Source organism: Geotrypetes seraphini, chromosome 1, assembly GCF_902459505.1.
Source record: "Geotrypetes seraphini chromosome 1, aGeoSer1.1, whole genome shotgun sequence".
NCBI lineage: Eukaryota > Metazoa > Chordata > Amphibia > Gymnophiona > Dermophiidae > Geotrypetes > Geotrypetes seraphini.
The window spans coordinates 210242919-210261286 of NC_047084.1; the positions used below are offsets into that span (position 1 = coordinate 210242919).

Sequence of the window (18368 nt, forward strand, 5' to 3'; positions counted from 1 at the left end):
AACGGGGAAGAAAACTAGCAGTCGCTGCGGCGACGGGGACAAGGCCATTCACCGCCCGCGGGGCGGTGAATGGGTCTTGTCCCCGCAGTGAGGCATGAAGGATCGCGCGGTCCCCGCAGCTCACACCCGCCTGCCCAATCGATTCTAGTGTTTAGCCAGCTCTCTCCCTTCTCCTCACCTTAGTTTGTAGATTTTCTTTTTCGGCGACCCGCACGCTATCAGAGAGCCGCGCACCCGCTGCTGCTCAGTTTCGATCTTCTGCTCTGACGCAACCGGAAACAGGAAGTTGCAGCAGAGCAGAAGATTGAACACTGAGCAGCCGCGCGTGTGCGGCTCTTTGGGAAAGCGTGCAGGTCGCTGAAAAAGAAAGTCTGCAAATTAAGGTGAGGAGAAGGGAGAGAGCTGGCTAAACACTAGGATCGATTGGGCAGGCGGGTGGGGGCTGCGAGGACCGTGCGATCGCTAGTGTTCCCGGCTCAGACTGTAAGGAGAGAGTGAAAGGGAAAAGGATTCTGGGCCAAGGTGATGAAAACGGAAAGAAAAACCCACAGCAGGAAAGAAAGGGAAGGACAGGCAGGTGAGCCAGATGCTAGAAGCAGGGGGGGGGGGGAAGAAAGAGGGAAAAAAGCTAGATGGGGTTGAAAAGAAGAGACACACTGGTATGGAAGAGGAAGATAGGGGAAATCTGGACACAGGAAGGTAACAGAAAGAGGGGAAATTATGTGCATGGGGCATAGGGACAGAGACAAAAAGGGGACATGCCATGGGGATGGAATATGGACACAGGGGGGGGCAATGGCAGATACATAGGGGAGATATTAGAAAAGTATATAAAATCGTACCCGTTTGAGGCTTTTATGTATGCAGCGGTGACGGTGACGGGGCGGTGAATGGGGTTGCAGTGGCGGTGACGGGGCGGTGAATGGGGTGGCAGTGGCGGTGACGGGGCGGTGAAGGGAATGGCGGTGACGGGGCGGTGCAGAGGATGGTGAGACGGGGACGGGGCGGTGACGGGGACCAATTTTTTCACCGTGTCATTCTCTAATTAAGGGGAGACTGGCACAACTCACCTTCACCTACTGAGAGACTGAGCAAACACCGGTTTGCTAGAGGGAGCTACAGCTATTAATACTAATTAATATTTAATCAATTTTTATTGTACAACGCTTTGAATTTTATGTTAAGCATTTAATCAAATTTTAATAAACTAAACTATGAAACTACATTACATTAGTGACTTCTATTCCGCCTTTAACTTGCAGTTCAAGGCAGATTACATAAGAATTGTTATGATCTTAATACATAAGATTATAAAAGAGCATTTTCTAAGTTGCTAAGGAGTGGATTGGTAATGCCGGTGGAGTTTGGGACTTTATTGATAAAGTTATATTGGTTTTATGTGTTTTTTGAAGAGTAAGGTTTTTGTTTCTTTTTTGAAAGTTTTGTAGTCTGTGGTTGAAGTCAGCAGATTGGTGACTACAACCAAAGTTTGGTCTCAGTCTCCAACTGCTGGTCAAAGTGAGCTATTACCCATCAGTGAAGCTATACTGGTCTGGAGAGATGCTAAAGAATATTCTGCTCTATGTAATCTTGGATCTAAAAATAGTGGACTTGAGAATGATTGTTTTCCTGATATGTATTAGACTGTTTCAATCTTTTCTGTACAAGATTTATGACTGATAAGATAATTGAAATATGAGAAATTAAAAAAAAAGAAAATTACCACCTATATGTACAAATAATATTATACAAGACAATGGGTATTGTATTCAAATGATAAAGAAACATTGTCTGACATAATTTACTAATATATACAAAAGGGAACAAGGAATAATTTCTTTGTGCATTAGACAACAGCGCATACAGGAACTGAAATCTCTTCAGAGAAGACAAACGTTTGGGGAGCTGACAGAGATTATAAGTGACCAATATGTGAAAGAAGTCACAAATGCTGGAGAAGATGTTTGGGTGGTGCTACATCTGTACAGCTCAAGGTAATAATTATCAATATTAAATTATATATTGTCAACTTTGTTATCTTAACCATGATTCTCTATCATAGAAACATAGAAACATGAAGGCAGATAAAGGCCAAATGGCCCATCCCCAACATCCACTTTCTCTTCCTCTCTCTCTCAAATTTCATGTGCTTGTCCCACACTTTCTTAAACTCAGACACAGTCTTTGTCTCCAATACCTCTACCGGAAGACTATTCAATGCATCTACCACCCTTTCTGTAAAAAATTATTTCCTTTGATTACTCCTGAGCTTCTTAACTTCATCCTATGCCCACTCACTCCGAAGCTTCCTTTCAAATGAAAGAGACTCGGCTTATGCCCATATATGTTATGTAGATATTTAACACTTTCATTAATCACCTTATATTATCTCCATGTTCAATCACATTCAATAAACTTTATTATCAGCTGGTGCTAAATAGTGAACACTCAGACCCACAACTTACATCCCATTGAAAAAATTTGTTATATTATCCCAGGACAAGCAGGCAGCATATTCTCACATGTGGGTGACGTCATCCACGGAGCCCCGATGCGGACAGCTTTTCAAGCAAACTTGATTGAAGATTTCAAATTTGCTAGTGCTGCACCACGCATGTGTGTGCCTTCCTGATCCACTAGAGGGCGCATCCCCTCCTCATGGTCTTCAGTTCTTAGTTTTCCGCGGAGCCAGAAAACCCTGTCTCTCTTCTCTGCGTTCTTATAAGTGCCTTTCTAGCACCGCGGCTTCTTTATTTTGTTAGGGAGTCGCTGTGCGTTTGTTGATTGATCGTGTATTTCTTTGTTTCAAAAAAAAAAATTTAAAAAAAATGACTTTTTATTGTGTTTCTGCTGGTTCCACCGGCAGGCCCTTCTTGGGCCTCAGCCATGCGGCTAGGCCTCATTTGGCTGCAGCTGTATTTTCTTCTTCCCTGGCCTCTCTCTGGGCTCACCTCGTGTGAGCAGGATGGTCAGGACCATTTTTCCTTCGTTGGACTGAGAAGCTTCGATCCCCGGTAAGTCTTCTTTCTTTCTTTCTGTTCTTCTAGCTGCGTTACCTCGGTAATGCCACCGGCTGAGTCTCAGGCATTCCAGGCATCGAGTGCAGTCGTGCCCGCCTCTACGAGACCTTCGAAGCGTGCCTCCTTTCATGGGAATACTCATCTCGAGGTTGCCCTTTATGGAGCGCACTGCTGCACCTTTATTACCAGTTTCATTGGTACGGTGCTGACTTCTGAACCTCGATGTGCCTCGATGTCGACTGGAGCTTCGTGCCTCGACGTCGACTGAGGCTTTGTGCCTCGACGTCGACTGAGGCTTCGTGCCTCGCCGTCGACTGGGGCTTCGTGCCTCGCCGTCGACTGGGGCTTCGTGCCTCGCCGTCGACTGGGGCTTCGTGCCTCGCCGTCGACTGGGGCTTCGTGCCTCGACCTCGACTGAGGCTTTGTGCCTCGACCTCGACTCCGGCTTTGTGCCTCGACGTCGTTTGAGGCTTTGTGCCTCGACGTCGACTGTGGCTTTGGGCCTCGACGTCGACTGCGGCTTGGTGCCTCGACGTCGACTGCGGCTTGGTGCCTCGACGTCGACTGCGGCTTGGTGCCTCGACGTCGACTGAGGCCCTGTGCCTCGACGTAGGAGGCGGCTTGGTGCCTTGACGTCGTCTAAGGCTTTGTGCTTCGACTTTCTGCCTCGATGTCGACAGGGGCTTGGTGTCTCGATGTCGACTGAGGCTGGGTGTCTCGACGTCGACGGATGCTTTGTACCTTCGATGTCGGCTGCGGCCGTGCGCTCCGCGTCACTTGACGCTTGTGCTTCGACGGCGCCTGAGGCTTGTGCCTCGACGTCGACTGAGGCTGGGGGCCTCATTGTCGGCTGGAGATCTGTGCCTCGTTGTTGCCGAGGCTTCGTGTCTCGCTGTCGACTGGAGCTTTGTGACTTGACGTCGCTTGGGGCTTTGCCCTTTGGTTGGCGGTGGCCTTGTGTCTCGATGTCGACTGTGGCTTGGTGCCGCAACGTCGCTGGGGGCTTTATATCTCGGCAGCGGCTGAGGCTTTGGGCCTCGGCGTCGACTGCGGGTTTGCGCCCCGTTATCGACGGGGGCTTAGTGTCTCGACGTCGTCTGGGGCTCTGTGCCTCGGCGTCTCCGGCTCCTGTTCGAAAAGGTTCCCCGCTTTCTCTTCGGTTCATTCCGGGCAGCCGTGACGGAATCTTGTAGTATGGAGTTTGGTTGTCTGGAGGAGACTCTCTCCCTGCTCTGGCTCTATTGCTCCTGCCATGCGTTATCTCGCTTGGCGCAGAGTGTGGCTGAGGATCCGAACCTCCAGGATCGTCTCGCCACTTTTACTTGCGTGAGTTCTGCGCTTCTTGAGGCCTCTCTTGCGGTGGCCACTAACCGCCTCTCAGAACGCGACCGGTCCTTCACCTATCAGGACGCCTTCAGCTGAATCCCGTCTGCCTTGGTGGTTTGGACTCCTTCTCCGGAGGGGCCCTCCGGATACCTTTCTTGTGTTCTCGGCCTCCTTCGCAGCAGCCGCAATAGCTGCAGCAGCGCCGGGTTATGGTCCAGTCGCCGGCTTCGGCGACTCCTGGCCGTCTTTTTGACTATTCTCGCATAGCCTCCGGGCTGCTCTCCTTCTGGGATTCCTCCCTTTGGGAGGGGTGTCTCCATGTCTACGCACCGGGAGTATAGCCTCGCTTCTGTCGGTTGGGCATTCCCATCCTCCCATCTGCGTCTGGTCCAGGCCCTTCGTGACCTGCACTAGTTCTAGTCCGGGAGTGGTTCAGACTCTGCCCGCCCCAGTCTCGGGAGTCCGTCGGGGCGGACCTGGACCCAGTTTGTCTGTGCTCCTTCTTGTCTCGGCCTCAGGGGGTGGCCCTTGTTTGTTTATGCCGGAAGGTGGCCCCTCTGTCCTCGGTCCGCCTCCGGTCTTTTCTGCCTCGGCAGGCCGTCTGTCTGCGCTTGAGTCAGCTGGTGTCTCCGCAGTCTTCGGCCTCGGCCGAGCTGATGCAGATCCTTTTGGGATCATGGGTCTCCACGGTTCATGTCCCGATGTTCGCCTGGTTTCATCTTCGTGTTCCCCGCTGGACCCGAGCATCTCAGTGGTGGCAGGATCGGGATCCCGCTTCCAAGCACATTGTGGTGCCTCCCTCCTTGACACGCTTGTTTCGTTGGGGGCCACCTCTTCGTATCCCCGCATCAGAAGGTTCTGCCGATGGACTCCTCGGCATAGGCTTAGGGGTGCACCTCGACGGCCTTCGGACTCAGGGTCTTTGGTCGGGTGCAGGCCGTCGCAGCCGCATCAATCTGCTGGAGCTCCGGGCCATTTATAATGCCGGGGTGGATTTTCGTTATTGTTTGCAAGATTGCGGGGTCCTGGTGCGTCCTGACATCCCGGTGGCGATGTATTCTGTGACCAAGCCAGGGTGTACAGGTTCCCTGTTACTTTGCAGGGGAGCCCTTCGTCATTGGCAGGGGGCGTTACACCACTACTTATTTCTTCGGGCGGTGTATTTCCGGGGCGAGCAGCATTGTCTGGTGGACACGTTGAGTCGCCCTTCTCGGCCGCATGAATGGTCGCTCCATTCTCAGACTCTGCGGCATGTGGTTGTTCGGTGGGGAACCCCACAAGTAGTTCTGTTCGCTTCGCCCCTCACTCACTGGTTGCCTCGATATTGCTCGAGGATGTTCTCCCGGGTTTGCATCGAGGTGGATGCTTTCCTTCTCGATTGGATAGGCAGGTTCCTCTATGCGTTCCCTCCCTTTACTCTGATTCTCAGATCTTTGATGCACCTCCTGTCGGGCTGCGCCACCATGATCTTGCTGGCTCCTCTGTGGCCCTGACAGCTGTGGTTCTCAGCGTGTCAGGGAGCCTCTGCTTCTACCTATGTTCCCTTCTCTGCTGTCTTAGTGTTGAGGTTTCTGTTGCCTCCCAATCTGCAGTCTCTACACTTATCAGCTTGGTTCCTCGCAACGTGCCTCCCTCCTTCTGTTTCTCTCAGTCGGTGGGGATATTCTCGAGGCTTCTCGTATGGGCTCCACTCGGCAATGCTTTTCCCAGAAATGCTTCTGATTTGCTGCGTGGTGTGCTGAGCACTGCATGGATCCACTCTCTGCCTCCTTCCCTTCAGTGCTGGATTTTCTGTTCCACTTGTCTCGGTCTAGTCTCAAATCGACATCTATCCGAGTCCACCTCTGTGCGATTGCTGCCTTTCCTTGGCCGCTGGATGGGAAGCTGCTCTCCGTCCATCCGACGGTTTCCCGCTTTCTGAAGGGTCTCTTCAATGTTCATCCTCCGCTCAAGCCCCCTCCGGTGGTTTGGGATCTTAGGGTGGTCCTGGCTCAATTGGTGAAACCTCCGTTTGAACCCATTGATAACGCTCTTTTGATCTGTTTCACCTGGCGGGTGGTATTCCTGGTTGGTCTCACGTCTGTTCGTAGTAGAGTCCGTGAGCTGCAACCTCTGGTTGCGGACCCGTCTTCTGCTGTATTTTATCAGGACGCAGTGGTCCTGCGTACTCATTACAAGTTCTTGCCCAAGAAGGTTTCGGACTTTCATCTCAATCGTTCCATTGTTCTTCCGGTCTTTTTTCCGAAGCCCCACTCTCATCCTGGCGTGGTGGCGCTTCATACGATTGACTGTAAGAGGGCGTTGGCTTTTTATCTTCAACGCACTCAGTCTCATCGGACGGTTCCTCAATTGTTTTTATCCTTCAACCCTACTCGGGTGGGACGCCCTGTTTCCCAGCGCACCTCATCCAACTGGTTGGCTGCTGGTTTGCTACGCTCAGGCTGGTCTCGCGCTGCATGGTCGAGTCCCGGGACATAGAGTCCGAGCGATGGCGGCTTCTGTAGCTTTCCTCAGGTCAACGCCTATCGAGGAGATTTGCAAGGCTGCCACTTGGTCTTCGGTTCATTCTTTCACCTCCCACTACTGTCTGGATACTCTGTCCAGGAGTGACGGCCGGTTTGGCCAGTCGGTTTTGCGTAATCTGTTTTCTTGAATTGCCAACTTCCCTCCGTCACTTTTTGGTTAGCTTGGAGGTCACCCACATGTGAGAATATGCTGCCTGCTTGTCCTGGGATAAAGCACAGTTACTTACTGTAACAGGTGTTATCCAGGGACAGCAGGCAGATATTCTCACAACCCGCCCGCCTCCCCAAGGTTGGCTTCTTTGCTAGCTATCTAAACTGAAGACCATGAGGAGGGGATGCGCCCTCTAGTGGATCAGGAAGGCACACACATGCGTGGTGCAGCACTAGCAAACTTGAAATTTTCAATCAAGTTTGCTTGAAAAGCTGTCCGCATCGGGGCTCCGTGGATGACGTCACCCACATGTGAGAATATCTGCCTGCTGTCCCTGGATAACACCTGTTACGGTAAGTAACTGTGCTTTTTGGTGGGCGAGACTGTGAACAACGATGATGGTCTCTTATACAGCTACTCCGTGAATTTTTTCACTGGGATGTAAGTTGTGGGTCTGAGTGTTCACTATTTAGCACCAGCTGATAATAAAGTTTATTGAATGTGATTGAACATGGAGATAATATAAGGTGATTAATGAAAGTGTTTGATATTGATTTCACCTTTGATAATATATGTTACCCTTGCATAGTAAGATGTAGATATTTAAACATCGATTTTTATTTATTTATTTTCTTCTTTCTCTCGTTTTTTCTTCTTGTAAAAAAACAGAAGACAAATGACGAGTCTTTTACTTTTCTTCACCTCACTTTTTTTTTTTGCTTAGTCAGCAGGGCCTTTTGACATTGTCTCAGGTTCAATTTTGGCTGAGACGTTGTTTTCCCCGTCAATATCTTACCCATTTTCGGGATCTTCATAAGTGTGGCAGGTGCCGTGGCATGCACTGAAGAATCGTCTCTCCAGTCATCATTAATTGAAGATGTCATCAACACCAGTATCGAACATGTCAGCATCAACATCGGTGTTGGAGGACGGTCGCAGGTCATTATGGCATTGAGTCCATTCATGCTGACCTTTCAGTGACCATTCTGGCGGCTCGACTATTCTTCAGAGAGGGCTGCATCTTATCCATAGCCCCCTTTTTCAGGCGAGTCACAATACTAATGGTACCGTCAGAGAAGCCTAAGGTACCGGTGACTTCCAAGAGCCACCAGATTTTTTCAGCCAGTATCGCAGGTCATTATGACATTGAGTCCATTCATGCCGACCAAGTGACCATTTCAAGCAAACTGCGACACTAATGGTACCATCAGAGAAGCCTAAGGTACCAGCGTCTTCCAAGAGCCACCAGGATTTTTCAGCCAGTATTGCATGTCATTATGGCATAGAGTCCATTCATGCCGACCAAGTGACCATTTCTGGCTGCAGGCACCTATGGTACTGAACAAATAACCAAAGGTACAGATGCTGTTTTCCTCATAGAATGGGGCTCTGTGTACCGATGGTACCGGCTAAATAGCCAAAGGTACCAGGTGATTTTTTTTTCTCTTCAGGAACAACTTCAATGTTTTTTTCATGATGCCTGTAACTTGGTATCGGTACGATTTTACGGTACTGCTGATACTTCATCGATGCACCATCAAAGTCCCTGGTACTGGTTTCCTTGACTTTCCAGTTGTGCAGCACTGTTGACACTGTTTTCAGTTCGTCTAAGTAAATTTTCTTCCCTGCATCCTGATGCATGATCCCTACAAAGTTTTTGCTTTTGGTATTGGGCTGACATCTTTTCAAGCGACAATCTACTGAGAAGACTTCTTTTACAATATCTTCTACAGAAACTTTCTATTTTTGCTTTATGAACATGGAATCTATGCATCTTTGCAGTTTTTGCTCCTGATGAAGTCATCAGCAATATGGCACATGGAACGCCCCAGCAGGAGAAGGCTGCAAAGCAGCATGATTAGATTGCTGCTGATGCTGCCATTTGGAAGAAGGTATATCGGTCTCGCGGTTGGTGGGGTTTGGATGGGAGGAAGAGATGGAAGGGTGAGCGAGAGGGGGGGGTGCATGGTGGAGGTGATAGGAGGGAGGGAAGGATAGAAAGATGCTGCAGAGGGAAGGCACAAGGGGATGGGTGAGAGGGGAGGAAAGATGCACATGTGGGGGAGAGAAAGGAAAGAGGAAGAATTGGGGTGGAGGAGAGGAAGGGAGAAATGATCATTGTACATGAAAAAAATAAGACCTACCCTGAAAATAAGACCTAGTGCATTTTTTGGTTCCAAAATTAATATGACAGTGCCTTATTTTCAGGGAAACACGGTAGAAAGAGCAAATAACTTCAGAGGCATAAAAATCTCTGTTTGACCATAAGAACAAGTGAAATAGGTATACAGACAGTTAATAAAACAGTTAAATGCTTCACAGGCACTATTCATTCAAGGTAGTCACTGTGCCAAACATTATAGAAGTAACAATAAACTTATCTTGAAATGTGTGGAAAGGCAGTCAGGCTCCTATCCCCACTGACAAAGAGGCAAGCATTTTGCCTCGCGGCTGCATCAAGAACTGAGGAAAGCAGAGCCTGCAAAAACAGGAACAATCATAGAAATGTGTGTGAAAAATACCTTTCTCCAAAATAGTCAATCACTAAAGTTTTCTTTTTTTTTTAGTTCATATTTTTTATTGAAAATTTGGGGATGATAACAAACAGAAGAGATACAATCCAACGAAAGAATATCTGTACATATGAGCTATGTTACATAACAAGAACATTAGCCTATATATTTAAATCAGGGGTAGGGAACTCTGGTCCTCGAGAGCCGTATTCCAGTCGGGTTTTCAGGATTTCCCCAATGAATATGCATTGAAAGCAGTGCATGCAAATAGATCTCATGCATATTCATTGGGGAAATCCTGAAAACCCAACTGGAATATGGCTCTCGAGGACCAGAGTTCCCTACCCCTGATTTAAACCGTTCAAACTAGATCATACAAATAAGGCTAAAAGTAGTATATAAAGAGGGAATGAAAAGAAGAGAAAGAAAGAAAAGAAGATAATGAAAAAAAAGAGTCAAGGAGTGGTAGGAGTGGTTGGCTAGCTAGATTGCATATAACAATCCAGGAATTTACATGGTGAAAGATGAAGAGAAGAGCGCATTGATAGTTTAGCAACACAGTGTTTTTCAAAAGCATAAGATTCATATTTATTATAATGAGTTCCACCAAAAGGTGTAATCTAGCAGAGAGGCTGTTTTCCAGTTTTTAAGAATATGCATAATAGCTGTTACAAACATGGCATCAATCAATTTGGGAGGACAGTCAGAATAAGCAAAGCACGAGTGTTGAGAGCGAATAATTATGGTATCAAAAGTTAGATCAGAAGTGCAAGACGTAATATCTTTCATGGTTGTCCAGATGCGAGTCCAGAAAGGATAGATATCTTTGCAGTGGAACAGCATATGGTCAATTGTACCATCAGCGTGAAGGCAATGCCAACATTTAGGGTCTGATTTGAGCTTAGCCTTCCACATACGAAAAGGAGTCCAAACAGCATGCCACATAACGTAGAACATAGATTGGGAAACTCTGGAAGACATCAAAGGCCGATTTGTCATTGACCATAGGAACTCCCAGTCAATATCTTGTAAGGGTGTAGAAAGTATTGTAGGTAGATTTATGGATGAATAATCAGTTACATAAACAAGTTACGTGTTTCTTAGTTTTCTAGGGGAAACCATAAACTCCTTACCCAAGGTTCGTTATTTTGCCATTTTATACTAAGAATAGAGACAAGGCTAAATGAAATATTTTATTATAGAAAAATATAATTCACAAGCCAGCAGTAAATAATAAACTAATTTGTTCACAATATCTCTGAATACATATATATATATATATATCATTACATAATTATTACACAATAATCCCCAAGTAAATGAGCAAAACTAATTCTTACACACTAAATAATTCCTGATTAGCAGCAACTCTAAAAATATAGCTTATCACCACAGGTACTTCACTTCCTTGTCCCAAAGACAATAGAATTCTATCTAATCCCAGCTGAGATTATAGATAATTTCCTTATTCTCACCATCCGATTAGGCCTTAGCACAGAATCAGGTGAAAGGGAAGACGTCTTCTACTCAGCACTGAAGATATGAATTCTCCAATCAGGAACAAAGTCTGATAGACCCTGGAACAGCTGTAAATTAGGTTGGCAGCAAAGGTTTCCTTTATGTGATGGAATCCAGATCTGTACAAAAGTCCGGTTTCTCTTTCTCAGGCAGAGAGTCACAAGAGGTAAATTTTCAGGTCTTAATTATTATAGATGTGCAGAGAAACCTGTGATAAGATGCAAGCTTGAATGAATAGCCTTTCTGTATAGAGTCTCGCACAGGCTGTGTAACAGAAGCGCCTTCATTAGATAAGAACAGCACAGGAGCAATGCTTCTCCCAAGATTCACACAGGCTGAGCATGTAGGCATAGCTGGATGTCCTTGACTAGAATACAGTTCTAATATATACCCAGAATGCATCAGGCATCATAAACAGCAAAGATGTTTTCTTCTTTCTCTTCTTGCATGGTTCAGGCTGGAATGATTTCTGGCAGACAAATGGTTCAGGCTTTATGACGTCAGAGAGGCCTAACCTTCAGGTATGAATAAGGAAACACCCCTACAGTATATTCTCCCAGTGTTTCATAGACTGGGAAGAAAAGGTGAAGTGATGGTCTCATAGAATGTGATAGAACATAGAGATAGCTTTTCCACCAGATAGTACTATCTTGCACCAACGTACAATAGCATTCAGGGATGTTTTATCATCAAACTGTAAGGAAACCTTGGATAATGTTGAAGTCAGGAGGAGCCATTGGGAATGGCAAGTGTGAAGTGATGGAAATTGGTGCATAGTGATGAAAAAGATATAATCGAATTCGAGGTTATTAGTTGATCTACTGACCATATCCCAGCTTTTTGACATCTTTTCCAACAAAAGGTTTTGCCATTACATTTGAGTTTCGAGTTGTTCCAAATAGACATATCAGATTCATTATAGAAAGAAGTATCTGCCACAGCATCTAGGTGACGTAAAGCTTGTTGGGTTGCACTCAGTAAGGTATATTCCCGTAAATGTTTAGGAATATTCATAGTGGCAAAAAAGAAAAATAGGGTATGGAGTACAAATGAAATGTTCCAACTCAAGCCATGAGGGAGAATCTTGTGAGGGAGATTTATGGAGCCAAAAAGCACCGTACTTGGCTAGTGAAGCAAGATGGTATAAATGAAAATCAGGAAGGTTCATTCCTCCATGTAGTTTAGAGGCTTTCAATTTTGTGAGAGCTATTCGAGGTTTTTTATTGTTCCAAATAAACTTAGAAAGTTTGGTGTTAATTCATTGGAAAAGAGATTTTTTACATTGAGAAGGAAGCATAGACAGGATATAAGTGATCTGAGGTGCTAATGTCATCTTGATAGATGCAATTCTTCCCCACCAGGATAGAAAAAGAGGGGACCATTTTGATGTTGATTGAGTTATCTATTGTTTTATTTTAGAAACATTAAGGTCCATAAAGAGGGAGGAATCTTTATGGATTAATATACGTAAATATTTAATAGCCTCATTGGACCATTTGAAAGGAAAATAGGATAATTCAGAAAGGGTTATGAGCAGTGTTCCCGCTAAGCTGCGCTGGCCTGCGCTCGCGCACAAAATATTACATCGCAGCGCACAAGTTTCTCTTCACAGCGCACACACGCGTCGCAAAGGTAAGGGGAGGTAAGGTAAGGGGACGCATTGGGGGGATTGCACTTCCCCACAATTGCCATGCTTCGGTTCCTCTTCTTCCTTCCTTCCTCCCCCCCCGCGGGACCCTGCGGCACCATCAACTCTTACTCCCTCTAATGTCGGCCCTGCAGCTCCAGACTTCCTCGCACCTTCTCCCCTCCCCCTTTGGATCGCTATTATTTTAAATGTTATAGCCGCGGAGCTGTATCCATCAGTGGAGATGTCTAACCTCGGCCTGCCCCGGAACTCTTACTGCAACAGTGACTTCCTGTTCCTGCCTAGACGGGCGGCTGCTGCAGTAAGAGTTCCGGGACAGGCCGAGGTTAGACATCTCCACTGATGGATACAGCTCCGCGGCTATAACAGCTCCTGCAGCTCTGCACTTCCCCACAATTGCCATGCTTCGGTTCCTCTTCTTCCTTCCTTCCTCCCCCCCCCCCCCCGCGGGACCCTGCGGCACCATCAACTCTTATTCCCTCTAATGTCGGCCCTGCAGCTCCAGACTTCCTCGCACCTTCTCCCCTCCCCCTTTGGATCGCTATTATTTTAAATGTTATAGCCGCGGAGCTGTATCCATCAGTGGAGATGTCTAACCTCGGCCTGCCCCGGAACTCTTACTGCAGCCGCCGCCCGTCTAGGCAGGAACAGGAAGTCACTGTTGCAGTAAGAGTTCCGGGGCAGGCCGAGGTTAGACATCTCCACTGATGGATACAGCTCCGCGGCTATAACATTTAAAATAATAGCGATCCAAAGGGGGAGGGGAGAAGGTGCGAGGAAGTCTGGAGCTGCAGGGCCGACATTAGAGGGAGTAAGAGTTGATGGTGCCGCAGGGTCCCGCGGGGGGGGGGGGGAGGAAGGAAGGAAGAAGAGGAACCGAAGCATGGCAATTGTGGGGAAGTGCAGAGCTGCAGGGAAGAGTGTTGCGGTACCCAGCTGGAGGGAGAAGGAAGATGAGGGAGGGAATGAAAGGAGATGCCAGGGCTTGGAGCGTAGGAGGAAGGTATGCCAGTCTAAGGGAAAAGGAAGGGGGAGATGTGAGAGCATGGAGGGGGAGCGAAAGATGGAAGAAAAGGAAAGGAGAGAGATGCCAGAGAATCAGGGAAGGGGAGATACCAGACTATGAGGAGAGGTGTGGGAGAGGGAAGGCGAGGAGAGAGATGCCAGACCAATGGGGTGAAAGGAGAGATGGAAGGGGGAGGCATACAGTTTCTGGAAGGGGCATAGAAGGAGAGAAGATGCCATATAGGGGAAGAGAGACGGCAGACAGTGGATGGAAGGAAGAGAGTTACAAGAAGATAAGGAAAGGAGAAACCACAGAAGACAAAGGTAGAAAAAAATTTCTATTTATTTATTGCTTTAGGAGACATGTGTCACTGTTTCTGTGAAGCATTGTATGCAGAGTCCAGCTTCTTGCTGGTTCAATTTAACCTTTGTCTATGTATTTTTATTTTATCCCCCCTTTTACAAAACTGTGAAGCGTTTTTAGCACCAGCCTTGGTGGTAGCAGCTCTGATGCTCAGAATTTTATGAGCATCAGAGCTGTTACCTCCGTAGCTAAAATCCACACTACAGTTTTGTAAAAGAGGGAGGGGTTAGTTTGTGATTACATATTCCTTACTAGGCGAAGGTGTTTTCTGTGTTCTGTGTGTTTTCTGTTAGGATTGACGGTGTAGGATTGATCTGTGCTGGTCTGGCTTGTTTAGTTTTACAATGGGTGTATTGATGTACTGCTCACTGCAATATGTAAGATGCTGCCTTTTCCTAGGTACTCATGTGTGACGTGTGGTTTGTTACTAAAAATCATGTTTTTCTTACAGATGGGGGGGGGTGCCAAAAAATGATGGGCCCCGGATGTTACATATGCTAGGTACGCCACTGTATGTAAAGATACCAGAAAGCTGGCGTAGCAAAAACTTCTAAGTTTTGAGTATTTAACCCTCCCACAATCTCACGGGCACTCGTTTCAAGTTTATTGAGATTTTGATTTAAACGCAATATCAAATATTTTCAATGCGTATAACAAAAATAAATTTGGGGAAATAAATAAAACCATTTGAACCAGTGTTCCCGCTAAGCTGCGCTGGCGCACAAAATATTACATCGCAGCGCACACGTTTCTCGTCACAGCGCACAATCGGAAGAGGCGTACGGCAGATGGCAGGGCGGCGAGAGGAGAATCGGGCGAGTTGGCTCATAACTTGCTGGCGCCCGATAACTTATGAGATCATTCAGAGGAAATAGTTCCGATTTATCCCAATTTACTAAATAGCCCAAAAGTAAGGAATATTCCGTGATTATGTCAATAAGAGCTGGTAAAGAGTTAATAGGATCTGAATAAACAGAAGAATATCGTCAGCATAGGCTGCAAGTTTGATTTGTCTAGAAGAGGAGGGGATGCCCTGAATGGAGGCGCAATGCCGAATTGAAGCTAGAAGAGGCTCAAGGGCCAAGTTAAACAATAAACAGCCTTGACCGGTACCTCTATGTAGGGAAAACCTGTTGGAAAGGGAGTTATTAATTAAGATGCGAGAGGAGGTATAAAAAAAAAAAAAAAAAAAGAAAGATGCGAGAGGAGGGTTGCCAGTAAAGAGTTTTGATCCAGGTAGTAAAATAGAAGCCAAAGTTGTACCATCAAAGTACCCGCAGCAGGAAAGGCCATTCAACTCAATCAAATGCCTTTTCAACATCTATGGCCAGACCCACTTCAGGGTCACAAATAGATTTCACATGGACATTAATGTTATTAAAAAATCTTAAATTATCACCAATATAGCGGTTTTTAATGAAGCCAACTTGATCTTTATGTATAAGAGAAGATATCACTTTATTCAGTCTCAGAGAAAGAATTTTGGCTAATATCTTATAGTCTAGATTTAAAAGGGATATAGGTCTAAAGTTTTTAACAAGGTTGGGATCCCTATCCGGCTTTGGGAAGAATACAATGGTGGCGTCAGTGAAACTGAATTGCTTTTCAGAAGTCAGGTGTAGAAAATTATAATAGTTAAGAAGGTACGGGGCAAGAAGGGTATGGAATTTTTTAAAAAATTTGTTAGTATATCCGTCGGGTCCGGGCGCCTTATTATTAGCCAAGGATGAAATTGCTGTTTCAATTTCCAGAATGGAAATAGGAATATCTAGCTTGGATCTGGAGGAGTCAGATAGTTGAGGGTGATCAATTTGATCTAGAAAGGAATCAATATCTGTGTCCGATGAAAGAGAGTTCTGATTGATAAAGTGTAGTATAAAATTGTTCAAATTGTGAGGAAATCAGTTTTGGTGAGGTGACAATTTGACCAGTAGAATTTCAGACAGATGAAATGTGTAATTTCTTAGATTTAGTTTTAAGATATCTAGCCAGTGGTCTTCCCATAATATTGTCTCCCATATAATGTCCTGAGAAGTGCAAGAACAGGTCTTGTCTAGCTTTATAAGAAAGAATTGAATTGTATTCATATTTAAGTTTTAGAATTTGATGATACTCGTAGGATCAGACATGTGAGATATTTCCAACTGCTTAATGGATTGTTCAAGATCTTTTTCTCTTTGCAGCGTATGTTTTTTTTTCCCAAGATGAGAGTTTGATCAATTCGCCTCTAAGGGAGGCCTTGTACGCTTCCCAAATGATAGAGGGACAAACCTCAGGGTCTCTAGAATTGAGAGCAAAGAATTCTGTAGTAAAAAGTATAATCTTTTCAGAAATCTCTTCATCGAATAGATGATTGTTAAGTCTCCATGAAGGGGTAGAAGTGGGCATAGGTGAGATGGTAAGGTGTAGAGAGATAGCTGCATGATCTGTGAGAGTGATTGGATGAATGATGATATTGGTTAATTTTTGAGTTAAAGAAGGAGAAATGAGAAAAAAGTCAATTCTAGAGTATGTATTGTGAGGTGGGGAGAAATGGGAATATTCCTTACCTTTCGGGTGTAGAAGTCACCATGGATCTACAAGAGAGAAGTTGTATTTGAGAGCATGTAGTTCTAGACAATAATTAGATGTAGAAGGTTTACAAGATGACGATCTATCTAAATAGAGATCTTGTGTTTGATTGAAATCTCCCCCAATGATCAAATGACAAGATCTATACTCCAAAAGGATAGTTTGAATCTCCCTGAAAAATTCTGGGTGATCCAAGACAGATGCATAAATATTTAAAAAGAGAAATTCAGCTGAGTGCAACCCAACATGAGCCAGACACCATCTCCCCTCTGTATCTGTTTTATGAGATAGAATAGTAGCCTGCAATTTATCATTGAACAAAATGGATACACCATTCTTTTTACGTTGAGTTGCAGGAGAGAAAAGATGAGAGGAGTATCCTTTGAAGGCAAGTTTAGATGCTGCAGTAGAGGGAAGATGAGTTTCCTGGAGGAAAACTACATCCGGGTATTTGATATTAATGTAATGAGCAATCTATTTACGTTTGATAGGATGGTTTAGCCCATTAACATTGTGGGAGAAAACATGGAAATCAGCCATTGTTTAAAGGGTAAAATTTCACATCAAAGCAATCAGGCATAAAAAATAACATGAGTGCAATACAATGAACATCAGGGAATAAACCACTCCTGTAAGAAATATAGAGTAAGAAAAAGTATATTGAGAAAAGTGACAGACCAAACACGCATGGTTGAAAAAGGGACAATGCAGTTATGCATATCAACAAAACAATATGTGGTTGTTCCTGCAGGAACAGTGAGAAACACAAGGAGAAATCGAAAACAGCTCCACACCTAAATTAGCAAATAAGATATATGGCTATTCAGGCTTAAGGAATAAACAAGCAATACAAGGAAGAAAGCTATCTGCAGAGCACAATTCATTGCATTCGCAAAGACTCAAGAAAAGAGGCGAACTCCTCTGGATCAGTATAGGAGGTAGTGCGATTGTTGTATGTCACCTTCATCCTGGCTGGGTACATGAGGCCATATTTCGCGCCAAGATCTTTTAGTTCCTGCCGGTGAGAAAGGAACGCTTTTCTTTTGAGCGCCGTGGATTTAGCCAAATCAGGAACAATGAAAAATTTCCTACCCTGATGTAATAGTTGAAGGGTTTTTGCCGCTGAGATGATTTGAAATACATGTTGGAATCTCAGAAGTTTCGCCACTATAGGTCGTGCTATAGTTAGATGAGCCGAGAGTTTAGAAGGCACTCTATGCGCTCATTCTATTTCCAGCGGGGGCGAAAAACTAAGGCCAAGAGCTTTAGGGAGGAAATCAGATAGAAAAGCTGCCACATCTGAGCCCTCCGATGCTTCCAGCAAACCGATGATTCTAATATTACTCCTCCGAGATCAGTTCGAAAGGTCCTCCAAGTCTCGCTGAATGGCGATAAGGAGCTTGTTGTGTTTGTCAACCAAGGAGATTTTCGTTTGCAGGGAAGCGGTTTGTTCCTCGAGAGCATCAATACGGTGTCTGGCGTCTACAAACTGTGAATTGAGCGCTTCTATCTCAACCCGCAAAAGCTTAGTTTCTTCAACTTGTTCTTACATAACAAGTTTGACGGAGCGCATTTCTTTAATGAGGATATCGAGCTGTGAATCCTTGTGCTGTGACGCCATTTTGTTTGGTGCGCTCGGGTCCGTTTTAGGTCTCTTGCCGCTTGATGGGGCAGGTGATGATGGATCGCTTTTATTAATTTTTGGTGGAGACATACAGGTAGATGAA

At 45.6% G+C, this 18368-nt stretch overlaps 1 protein-coding gene across 4 annotated transcripts in view; it reads left to right on the forward strand.

Annotated features, from left to right (window-relative positions):
* PDCL2 (phosducin like 2) overlaps positions 1-18368 on the forward strand; it is an 88729-nt gene that overhangs the window by 55298 nt on the left and 15063 nt on the right. For all 4 annotated transcript variants that reach the window (XM_033945012.1, XM_033945002.1, XM_033944992.1 and 1 more), the window contains exon 4: positions 1851-1994. In XM_033945012.1, coding sequence (XP_033800903.1) covers positions 1851-1994 — 144 coding nt within the window. The remainder of the gene's footprint in view (positions 1-1850; positions 1995-18368) is intronic.